Genomic DNA, 12,985 nt, shown 5'->3' on the forward strand with positions numbered 1-12,985 from the left:
GACAAGTTACTGTATGACATGTCAGAACTAACATCAGAAATTTGACCACCATGTAGCTTAAACTCTCTACGTGGGAGCAGGGCTACTACATCATTCAGCCTTAGTCCATGATCTTCCACACTGGAAGGGAGACTCACCCTACCAACCGGAGCTTCTCCCACACCCGCTGTTGGTGGATTGGCAGACGCTGTAGGAGCGAGCTTCCTCATAGGTATGCTACTGTCTCTTCTTGAATGTGGAGATGGATGATGTGTGTGAGTGTTGGTGATTGGGAGAGAGGAGGGTTGGACTGAAGGGTTATGGTCAGGATAAAGGGGATTGGGGCATTCCTGGTGATAGGCTGTGGCATCTCCCATCTCGAGGGGATTGGCCTGGCTAGTTTCAACCAGCCTGGTCTCTGGGTTTAGCAGGTCATGCAGCAGGTCATCGAGGGTGAGGAGTTGAGCCATGCCTTCATCCTCCAGAGCAGTCAGTTCTTCACTTCTTATGTAGTTAACGATCAGATCGTACAGTTCTGGTTCACTCAAGTCCTCAATGTTGCTAGATGTGTCGCCGTCATCAATCGAACTGGCAACCCTCAGCAGCTGACTTGTATTCAAACTGGAAAGTCTCTTTTGGATTGTAAAAATCAATGTCCGCCGTACAGTGACTGGAGCCATATTGACGTTGCACAGGTGGCCTCTGCTTCCTGGATGACGCTCTGGTTTGCAGCCTTCCCTGAAGCTTTGGACACAGGTTCACGTCGTCTCGGCACACACTTCACCAGGCAGCAACACTATTACTATCCCGGACGAGCCCCCAATTGTTACCGGTGCCAGACCTAGGGGAATCTGGACCGGCAGCAAAGATTACACAGACTGGGCAGCACTGTGCAATCTGTGGATCAAAGGAGGAGGACACAAGTTAGCGTATTCCGCTGGCGCTCATTTATTTCCAACTGCCGCACACATTTTGTGATCAAGCTTTTTTATAAAAAAATAAAATGACAACCAATTCACATTACTGATGATAAATAACATAAAACCTCACTCAGATAAAATAAAACAAATACATATGTATAGGTATATATATTTCTTACATAAAATGCGAGTAAATGTAAAAAAATAAATAAATTAATATGCATCCCTCAGCATCAGAGTACAAAATAATTGATCCAAGGTGAAACATAAAACTGACACAATCCCTATATTTCAAAATAAGGAAAATTAAAACACATTCTTACTACACACACACAAGACTACTATTACACAAACCCATTTACATGTTGTTAACTAGCACGCTCCCTGACACACATGCACGCGCACATATATGCTTGAGCAACGGTCACAAAATGACGTGGTGAACACCACAGTAACGGAAACCCAACGTCTCTTACCAAGTTTTTTTCTAACATCACTGACAACTGAAACTCTTAAAAACATTCAACTGAAACTCTTAAAAACATTCAAATAACCTTAATTCTACAAAATATTAACTACCGATACGCGAACAAAAATATGTTTACAGTAACGTTAAAGTTGCTAATTAGTGTAATTAAAGACCGGCAAAAACACTGGAACAAAGCCGAGACTCGTCACCTCATACACACATCTCCCAAACATCTCAAATCATTTTAAACATTTCGCTACACTTTATCTTTCATGTACATGCAATACTGAACAATAACAAAGTAACATTTGATATTACCTGTGGATCAAAGGAGGAGGACACAAGTTAGCGTATTCCGCTGGCGCTCATTTATTTCCAACTGCGCCTGCGCGGAGCTCCCTCCCCACTAGACCCACTACACCACACCGTCTCCTGGCAACCTAGTATCTCTACCTCAGACGTAAAGGCTGAAGAATATAAATCAATCACCTTTGCAGTGATTTAATGATTTAAAAAAAAAATAAGGGGTGTTTTCTTTTTTTTTTTTTTTTTTTTAAATACTATTTATATGGCATTTTTTCATACCTACTACATCACCATGGCAACCACATTATAAACATGAATCTAGCAGGGGACTGTAAAGGCAGGCGGGAAGAGAGGCAAAGGAATTGCTCCTTGACACACATAACAACAGCTGTTTTCAAGCAGCATGACTGGCTGAGAGCCGTTCCATTTAACCAAATACATGAATCTTAATTACCTTTCTATTGTTGTCTCTTAATCACATTTACATACGTGAAAACAAATATCCAATCATTGTAATCATATTCAGTTTTCTTGCTGCGGCAGTGGTGGTTCAGTTGCCATGGCACTAAGCTGCAACAACTGCTTTAAGCCTCAGTTATGTTTTTTTTTTTTTTTTCTTCATATACAATATACAATATACAGTTTTCTTATACAATATAATCAGCTTACCTGGACCAGCTCTCTTGGCGGAAAAATCAGCTGTTCAACCTGGCAGATAGGTAGAAAGCAAATCCCTCCCCTCCCTGTCTTGTCAGAGACACAGTGTTTGTCTCTGAACAAAGCTTTAAACCAGGAGACCAACTGTATAAGTTGCCATTGTCTATCCTGCATCTCTTAATTCCTCACAATCCATGTTAATATTTGTTTTCGGAGGGAAACGGTGTAAGAACACTCCCTGCTGCTGTTGCATGCATGTCATCTGCTTTAGTAAGATTATCGTCAGTTTATCAGTGTCTCCATCTTAACTACTGCCCTCATGTCATGACAAATAAACCGTAAACTGTCAAGTAGTGAAAGCTGGCATCAAATGTCTGGTCAGATTTATGCCTGTCTTCACTTATTCTTTGATCATCACGTTTCTAGTTTGAATCAAAATTCTGTCCGACTGTAGACTTTTTTTTTTCAGCCATATTTCTTTTACAGCTGCTTGTGTTTAAGAAAAGAGATGCAGCGATCCAAATTTTTCTTTCCCAGTATCAATGTCAGTATCTCAACCCTGTAGATTCGAGTATTGCTTCTATACTAGTACTGTTTGTGTATCACTACAAAAACAACACTGCTGACAATTAACTCTTGTGTTTCTGTTTTTGTATTTTACTGACTTAATTTGCTGTTCATCTGGTCCCTCATATGCCTTTACTGTCTTTACCCAACATCCCCTGTTTCCATCCTCCCTCTTCCTCTGTCCTAGTCCCAGTCTGTCAGGCTACTTCATCCCTAAGTCCCTAACGAGGTCACTGACCCTGTCAGTCATGAGAAGAGAACACTTCACACCTCCTGTTTCAGGCTATGAGCCAAGTCAAGCACTTTTGTACTTAACCTGTGAGGTCAGCATCCCTGCCCACTCATTTCTATCACTGATTACTCTATTGAGCTTTTTTCCTCACTTTTTTCTTTTCTCTTAGTGTATTTCTGTCTTGTGAAACACACTTAAAGATGTGTTAAGGATGTTACTTTTCATGCATGGTTCATTTTTATGACTTTTATAACTTTTTTTTTTTATAACTTTATTGATCTGGAAGTCAAATGTGGTATTTTTATTTTTTATTTTTTTCTTTCCCGGGTTAAATCATAACTAATCAATTCCCTCTAAAATATAATAATTTGCAATATAAAGAACATACTTGAACTGTTTTACCCATATCTAGCATTTAAGATGATGCTGCTTGTATGTATATGTGTTTTAGTATTCAGATACAGTGGTTCTGGTTTTATGGCTTTGTGCCTCAGGGACACTGAGTGACTAGAGTCGCTTCGTCACCTGGCGCTCTTGTTACAGCTCATTGCTGGCACAGACAGTGTGTGGCCCACTCGGCAGCTAGGCAAACATATGCTTGTGTTGCAGGTTGTGTGTCTTTGAGAGGGAGCATGAGAAGTAGAGATCTGTGTTGCGTTGTTGTATTGATCTGTGTGCATTTCATCTGCCTGTACATGTTGTGGTGTTGTGTGCCTCTAATCAGCACTTGTGTGTCTGCTGTGTGCGTCTGTGTGTGGGTGTGCTCTTGTGGTGATGCTCAGATGTTCAGTACGAGTGTAAAAGCCTGTTGTGTCTGTCGTTGCATCTGCGACTTTGACAGCCTCCCTGTCCACCCAGGAGCGGTTGTCACATGCTGGCTGCTTCTGTCAGAGCTGAGCAGAAGCCGTAACTCCGCAGAGATTCACGGCTCTGTGTGTTTGTGCTGCTGGGAGTTGTGCTAAGGTACCTGCAGTTTCCCTGTAGAGGAGACTGCCCCCTGCTGGCACTGGAGAACAGTTAGGAGATTTATCAGTTGGAGTGATTTAGATTTTATCTGGATAGTGGTGAAGTGTCTGAAAATGATACAACACGATAACAAATGACACTAATCTCATTTTAAAGACCACAAATCTTCATTCTCAGTTGATCCTCTTCCCCTTATAGCTCTTTATATTGTTACACACTATCACCAACATAGCTACATGCTTCATTTTCAGAAATTAATATAATACATATATCTGCTGTTCTAATGCTTGACAATGTGTCGCCTCAAATTGCAGTTACTGCTGTTTATCTGACATGTATTTCTCACAATACACATTGCGTTGTTGGTTCTGGATTGTTTATTGTGGTATTCTGCTCCCCACTAGTGGTGGAAATTAGCTATTACCAAGGTTGAGTAGTGAGATGGGGTTTAGGGGCTGGTGCACTTAAACAATGCCCTGACATGAGATGACTTTGCCATTCTGTTCTTGGTTTCATCAGAATTTCAGCTTATGTCATTTTTTTGTATCTCAGCTTTCTCTGTTGTGTTCATCAGGAGCTGGTCTGACATGCAAACTACATTATATCATTCTTCAAGGTTTTGAGTTTTTTTTTATTATGATTATTTTTATTTAATGCCTATTTTATACTGGGAACCTATACTTGCAAAGTCAGTATGTTTCAAACTCATGTTAGATCTGAATGAAACCCTGTAGTTACATTTGGATAGCACTAAAACTTATTCAAAGAGCCTCCATGAAATTTTGAATAATGGATAGAAAATAAAGATAAAAAATACCTTCAAAAGTATTTGGAATAGCTTGTTAGCTTGGAGTAACTTGTTTTAACATCAGTGTTTTGTGTATTAACAAAACACACAAACCACTAGCTTTTACCTGAGGTGAAATTGCTCTTCCCCATTAGACTGTGACATCTCTTGCTCTTGTAAGGTAAAGAAAAGGCCTTCCGGGATAAATTAATTACAAAAATAAATCAGTTTGTGCTGGCCAGTAATTGAGTTGGAGTTCTGGCACAACATTCCTAGCAAGCAGTGCACAGAAGATTAAAACTGCAGCATCACTTGCAGTGGGAGCACCTTTACTGTCAGATTGACTGATGTGATGTGTTTCAGTTTAAATATGGACTTGTGATGGCCATCATGTCATTGCCATCTTAGTTGTCATCTTTACTTTACACTAATCATCACCCCACTCCAATCCATCAGAAAGCTTTACCTTAAGTAGAATGTTACTGTACATATAACATGATTATATAACTTGGGGACAAGTCTACAGTGTCACTGAAACACTCTGCTCTTGTGGCTGTCAATACTGACTCTTGTTATCTGAGAGAAAAGATAAATTAGTTTGCTCTACCTCTGCACTTTGCTCCTCCCTCTCCTGCATCTCTCTCTCATGCTCCATCTATCTCCATATTTTTTCCCCATTCAAGTCACACCCATCCTGAGCCCTCTCTTCTCCTCTCCTCTCCCATCTCTTCTCACATACCTCCCTCCCTCCTACTAAGAAAGCTTTGTCAGGCTTGTCACTCTATCTGTCCTCTGTCTCTTTCTTTTTTCATCTGTCTTGACACAAGTGTATGTGTGATAGTGTTTAAGAGTCTCACCAAAATGAGTTTGCCAGTCAACTCAGATTATATATCTCTGGAGAGGATAGCCCGCTACCGCCACGCCTGCTCCAACGGCTCGCCCTATGCCACTAACAAGCCCATCGACATCAAACCTCGTTGCAAGAGAGGGTATGACTGATCTCTGAAACTATTTGTGGGAGGGGGTGTCTTTTTTTTTTTTTTTTTTTTGTACTAAGGATTTCTAGGATTTGTTTTCAAGTGGAACTATTTTATATTGTCTACATTCTTTAAATAGTTGGGTATTTAGTGTGGTAATTAAAATGTCATCTTCTGCTTGTGTTGCTCTGTCTCTGTTGCTCTGTCTTTACTATAGTTAATATCCAACCCTTGCTTGCATGTGAAAAGTTGAGATGGAGCAGATTCGTTTAGAAGTAGTAAGACAACGCAGGAGGAAAATTTGCTGGAAGTGAACATCAGTTGTGTGTATACTGAGACTGTGCAATGTTTATATGTGTACTTTTATGTGTTTGTGTGACTTGCATGAAAGTATACATGCATGTTCTCTCTTATCAGAACATTAACTGATGAATAGCTCTACCTGGACAACACAGAACTGGAGCTGTGTTCACAACCGAGGGTTGTGTAAATGCCCGTTGCTTGGTGGCTGGTTGTGTTGTTAGAGCTTTGCCGAAGCTCTAGTTCGGCTGTTTACTCTGCCTGAAGTGTGTCTAATTGTGTGTATGTGCGTGTTTGTGTTCCTCTGTGTTCCATGAGAGGCAGATATTCTGCCCTTACAAAACATGGTTAAGAGCAAGGTAAATGATAAATAAGCAGGTTCCATCTAGTCATCATCTAAAACATCAAGGTGTTCAGGAGGACAGGTACGTTCGCTAACCAGAGCAGAGAGTAAACTAATCATCAGAGCACTCTCTGTCCATTAAAGCTCATGCAGAAAATTTTAAAACCTTGTTAGACCCATTTTCATATACATTTCTCTGACTAATATGTACTCAGCGACCCCAGACAAAACTAAGAAGTGCTATCATCTGATGTACATCTGTGCCCACTCATCTGTTTTGTGTGTGTGTGTGTGTGTGTGTGTGTGTGTGTGTGTGTGTGTGTGTGTGTGTGTGTGTGTGTGTGTGTGTGTGTGTGTGTGCGTGCGTGCGTGTGTGTGTGTGTGTGTGTGTGTGTGTGGATAAACATGAAGTTCAGCTGTGTATGTGTGTTTTTGCCTCTATAGTATTTGAATATGAAGCAACAGTAATGTCTGGTAGCGTTTGTAGCCATATAGATATAGTCAGAGCCTTGTCAATACTGTGGATGAGCCATCTGTGCTCACTGCTTGCTCCTTAGTTAAGTGCTATTTATATCAGCATTTACTGAGTATGTTTATCTGCACCATATACTGAACCTGGTTCATGGAGGAGGTCTTTCTTTCTTTCTTTTTTTTCTTTTAACAAAATCAATAATTTTGTCAATTATTGTGGTCTTAATCTTTACTGCTCATTTTTATGACAAGACTAATACTTGTTTTACCACTAGATGGCAGTGGTGTCTTTGAGTTTCATAGAATTGCATGGAACTATTTTATGAAGTGCTTACACTTTGATTAAGTGGTGGTTATTAAATTATTAGTAGTAAGTTATTACGTGGTGATTATTAAATCAACATAGTATATTTAGCCTACAATTCATATAATAGAAGTTACCCTCTGTTACATGAATGCAACACCTGTTTTGCCAATGAAACAAACAAAAATATTTATTCACTCATTCACTTCATCCTTTCTTGCATTCAGATATTCATTTGGTTTTATTGACTTTTTTTTTTTTACAGTAGAGATACATATAGTTCTCAAGTAAGATTGATTTTGTGGTGAATAAGTTCATTATTTTTGTTTGTGTCTTACATCTCTGTTTCCTGGGGATGGCAGTAGTGCAGCCGAAAACGTAAAGTAGGCTGTATTATTTTTCATAAGTGATAAAAACAAAATCCTATGGTTAACTGTCATACTGCAAGTTACATATGGATTTCCAAGTTCAGAACTCTGTCTTTTTACTGAAATCAGTGCTGATTACTTCTGTGTGAACACAGCATTCGTTCTAAATGTGTCCAGTTTTTTAAATATTGAATTTAAGCAGCAGAAATTTAGCAGCATAACATAGGGTTGAGAATGTTTGCACGGTTCTTGTCATCATGTTGTCTGTTGTGTTTTCATTTAGGATTCATGTGGTTTCAAGGTGGAGGAAAGACTGCTGGATTTTTTTAAGGAAACTGTTCTATTTTGTTGTTCTTTCCTTGACCGCATGGAATGTGCAGACTGAGGTAATAGGATTAGTTTCACCACCAAGCTGCTACCCTGAAAGCATTACACAAGCCTGTTCAACTTACCGTAACTCACTTTGAGCGCTCGACACATTTTTAGCTCTTTTACAGCATAAAACATTCAAGCCATCAACCCTGTCAGCATGAAATCAGCTGCACTGTCCATGAGACGTCAGTTAGGAGTAAAAGGCTTCAGAACTGTCTTTCATTAGTGTTCATTCTTTGTCTGGCGTGAAATTTGAAACTCATGGAGACATGGTGATATGGAAGGAAGTCATTAAATCAATACATGCAGTGTGATTTCTCAGCGTCACAATTGCACTTTCAGAGTAAGAGTGCAAGGCCTGGTTAATGTGCACATTTCTGGGTGTGAGAAATTAGCATATGACCTCTGTTTTCTCTTTCTTCAGGTCTGCCTCCTTTCTTCCATGACATAAAAGCACATCTATGTAATTCGCTCTCAAGCATCAGTAGCCATGACGTGGACAACAATAATATTATCAGTCTGTGGGTGCAGTGAGCAATTTATTCTACCTCATGAGAACTAGAGATGGAGGCATTTTCTTTTCTGCTGCTTTTTGTCTCTTGGACCAATAGCTTTACACCAACACCCCTGACTGATGTCAGTCTCTTGTTATTTACGTCTATGGTCAGTTGCATTATTGATGACATGGAAATACTCATACGGCTCTCAAGGTGATAGGGCTGCACTAATGTGTATGCTGATGCTTTCACAGCTCACTATACATTTTTTTTTGTTGTTTTCTTGCTTGATTGATTGGGACCTATTGGGACCCTTCATACACACGACTAATACACATAATTTGTATACAAAGGTGGGGTAGCTTGGTTGACGTTACTCATTCATGTGTGATTGATATGCCAGGCAGCCAACACAACTGTCTCCATGGTGGAGTGCTAACCGTAGCTCCATTGCACACATTTCAAGTAGCAGGCAGTACTGTCTGAACTCAGCACTCTATTTTACAGATAGTAACACACTGATGATTCCATTTTATTGCCAGCGAAGTACTGCTGATGCTTTTTATGTGAAAATAAGCACATAAAAACCAAAATAACCTGTTGTGTCTTGGGTAAAATAAGAAAAACTGAGCTGAAAGCTGAAATGAGTTTAGCGGGTTCACGCAATTCACAACTGTAGTTAAGAAAATTTGAGATCATAAGGGAAAGATGCACATGATACTTTAATACTGTCTGTAGCTGTGACATCTTTTGTGTTTTTTAAGGCTCTTTGCAGAGGATCAAAAAAATGTAGGGCTGGCACAAAGTGGCCTTAAAAAGGGTGTTCAACTTTGTGACTCATTTTAGCCACAGTGGCTTTCATCTATAGAAATGGTGTGCGCTCCCAAGTTCTTCTGTTCCGTGTACAGAATCTAAAAATCGGAAATTATAATATCTATACATTAATTATACAAATAAACACCATAAACTAATTAGAAATTAAAATGGTACAAACCTCATTCTGAGCCCTGACAAAATGAAATGTTAAATCAATTTAGGCAGTTAAATGTGTGTGTGTGTGTCTGTTTGTGTGTATATGCAGTAAGCTGACAAGTCAAGTCAGTTTATTTAGCATTAGACTGTGGATAAATTATTAGATATCATGTGTAATTTTTAAAATAGCTTGCTACAATTAATAGTAAAATTTATTTTGTCCTTCTTTCCCTTCACATATCTTCTCAGTTCACTCCCACACATTATATTCTCAATTTAATGCTGTTATGTGCCAGTACATTCTTAACCCTTTTTTACTGTAGTTCTAAATCTTGCCAAAAAATCATGAGCTTTTCAGTAAATTATTTGTTTTCTCACATTATTTCTTCTCCTTTTGGAATCACGTAATGAAACGCATCCGAACTATCTTTGCACAGGCTCTGCAATCATTGGCATGCTTTAGCTGTTGGTTTTAGGTTACTGTGGCAGCCGAGCAATCGACGCTTTAGACAATTGTTAGGATTGCTGGGGGATACAAGTCCCACCCTTCAAGGAATTACTACTACCAAAACAACCCCTCCCACTCCAGACATACCCAAGCTGCAGCCTGGGGAAACAAGGAGCCAGAGAGAGAATAGGAGAGTCATGTAACTCAGGGAGAGGGACACAGTTGTAAAAAGATAGAGTGAAAGAGACAGAGGTAAGGAAGGAGGGCAAAAAAGTAACGTGGGAGGAAGAGGAGATCTTATTTCCGCCAGTCAGGAAAAAAACACAGGGACGTGAAAGAGAGACGCAGAGTGAGAAAGAATAACAGAGTGAGTGCATGGCTGGATTAGGAAAGGGGAAGATCACACGCTGATCTGGCAAGAAAGATAAGTGCAAGTGAGTGAGAGAGAGGGAGGGAGGGAGAGAGAGAGAGGACGGTAGAGCAGGGTAAAGAACTACCTACTGTCAGACGATCGGAGCTCGAGGGAGAGCAGCGGTGTGGAGTACTGTTGGACGGAGGGTTTGTTTTGACTAAACTCAGGTCTGCTCTCAAGCAGCTCGGCAGACCTGACCACTGCACCGGACTGAGGGAAGGAAGCTCCGACTGGATCACTTCAAACCAGTGAGGACTGGTTAGACCACAGCGGAGGGCTGGCCAGTGGGCTCCAGGTGTCCCAAAGGGGGTGTGCTTATGTGTGGCTTTATGTGTGTGTGCGTACAGTGTACACATGTAGTGCCTGTGAATGTGGAAGGAAAAGCCAGACCATGAGTATCATTCTTAAACCACGGTCGCGCTCTACCAGCTCACTGAAGAACACGGAGGGAATATGGTAAATAGACCAGGAACTTTGTCCTGCTGGCAGCATTTCTCTGTTAATCCTGTTGTGTGTCTTATTGTGTTGTTCTCCCTCTGACTGCATGTTGATTTCTGAAACACCTTTTCTCTGCCTCACTAGCTTTGTTCTTCCTTTTTGGGGTTTTTTTCCCCTGTAGGTTTGATGTGCTCTGTGTTTTTGGATGTTTCAACTGTTGTCTGAATGCCACCTTTCTTCTTCTACAATCAAAGCCTCTTCCTTGGTTCACTGCAAAAACCTTCTCTACCCTGTTGATATGTCAGTTTGTGGTTTTTGTCAGTTTGTCAGTTTTTTTCTGAGCAGAGCATGTTGTGAAGTCAGAAGATTAGATTAACTCTGTCCTTTACTTCAGTGTATGTTATACTTTACCAGACTAACTCAATAACAGCATAACACTTAGTGTAGTTGTCTGGTGTCTTACCTTCAGTGTTTTTATGAGAACTCACTGGAAAATTCACCTAGTAAAATTGTCCAAAGCACAAGGATTTAAAACAGCAAAAGCATCATTCATTGTACAATGTCTTGTGTCACAGTGTATATTCTTCTGTCTGCACATGGCTCCAGATTAATGTGGGATGCAATGTGCACTGCCAGGGGCAGAACTCGCCCTGGCCTCCCCTCATGTCTCCCCCCCCCCCCCCCCCCCCCCCTGTTTCGACTTGTCCTTGCCTGTCAGCACACATTACTTAGTAAGAAACTTTCCCTGTAGCTTTAACACAGGAAGTTAATATTTGCAGTTTTTCCATTGTGGTCCTCTCAGGCAGAGCTGTAAATGGATCAGAACAACCTCGGACAAATGCACAGTGTCTGTCATGGTGGTGGTGGTGGTGGTAGAGGAGGGGAGGTTACCCAGCAAGCAAGTGTTTGAACCCTGCTGGAACCCCCTGCAGGGTTCACAGCATTCTCACATTGTCAGTTTATTAATCTGCTCTACGACATCCCCAGCAGGAAATGACGCTTGTGTGAAATGAAGACATATTAATTAGGTCTCTGAGGGTCGTAGTTTCTCTGAGCAAGTGCTGATGACAGACAGCATGTGATATGGTTTGATGGACAGAGGGTGTAAAAGCCATAGTGTGGCCACACATAAGCCTGACATTAGTGTTAGAACTGACTGCAGAATGTAGCTTTTCCTCATGTTTAAAGCTGAGAATCTGGCAATGTTAGATTCGTATGAGCCATCTTTTTGAATGGCTACCAAAAGCAGTACTCAGCTGGACAAAGCATACCGCCTCCTCCATCTGTCCTGCCCTCCTCTCTTCTGTTATTTACTGTTTTATCAAGGCTTCTTTCACCAGTTCTCTTCATTGCTTCGTCTTTCATAATTATCTTGGTGCTTGATATTTGCTGTAGATTTGTGACTGTCAGTGTGACCTAAATTGTAGGTGATAATTCAGCTTTTTGTGTTAGGGTGGGATTGTTTGTGCAGTGTGTGCTTGTGTAATGCAGAAAGAGGTGAGTGTTATCTCCCTCCGTTTATAAGCTAATTCTCATCAAAATAAGTGCAGCAAACACACAAATGTAGTATCTGTTAGTGTGTGTGTGTGTGTGTGTGTGTGTTTCTTAACTATATGGTTGTGACAAAGTGTGTCTTTGTGTGCTTATATATCTGCTTGTGTGCTCATGTGTATTTGGAGTACACAATTACCTGTGTGTGTCTACGTGCGTATATTTAAGACAGCGACGTGGTCTGGGTGTGTGACATGTCCCCTGGGCCTGACAAACTCAAACAGACCCCACTCCACCCAACCGAGTAAATGCAGGTTTGGTGTACAGAGACTTGTGCATATCCATCAGCATGTTAGCTCAGTAAATATGACTTGAGTTTTGGAAAGGTGAAGAATGAGGAAAGGGGATGATCGGATGTTTGTGAAATCCTGTGAGTTCCACACCTATTGTAGCACCTCCTCCTCAGTTTAAAACCAGGAGTGATGTTATGATGTGCCGAGATAGAGCGTGGAGAAGTTGAGAATGTGGGACTTTGAACTCAAATGTTTGCATCTGGCCTTTTTCAGTCCCCAGCTGGTCATCTCAGACAAGCAGTAAATGTTGAAGGTTACGTGTTATCAGGTTTCTAATAGGGCCCTGACAAAGTGTAAGTTATCTAACATATTTTTCCAGGGTTGACCTTTAGTAAGCCAGACTTGAGATGATGAAC

At 40.7% G+C, this 12,985-nt stretch overlaps 1 protein-coding gene across 4 annotated transcripts in view; it reads left to right on the plus strand.

Annotated features, from left to right (window-relative positions):
* Positions 1-12,985, plus strand: part of pde4d (phosphodiesterase 4D, cAMP-specific) — a 175,725-nt gene that overhangs the window by 133,584 nt on the left and 29,156 nt on the right. Inside the window, exon 1 of one of the 4 annotated variants that reach the window (XM_041041855.1) lies at positions 10,123-10,803. The exons of the other annotated variants lie outside the window; for them this stretch is intronic. Within the exon in view, the coding sequence (XP_040897789.1) occupies positions 10,739-10,803 (65 nt within the window). The 5' untranslated portion in view covers positions 10,123-10,738. Of the gene's footprint in view, positions 1-10,122; positions 10,804-12,985 lie in introns of those variants that run through there. 4 annotated transcript variants of the gene reach the window in all.

The sequence above is a fragment of the Toxotes jaculatrix genome, chromosome 7, assembly GCF_017976425.1.
Source record: "Toxotes jaculatrix isolate fToxJac2 chromosome 7, fToxJac2.pri, whole genome shotgun sequence".
Taxonomy (NCBI): Eukaryota; Metazoa; Chordata; class Actinopteri; family Toxotidae; genus Toxotes; species Toxotes jaculatrix.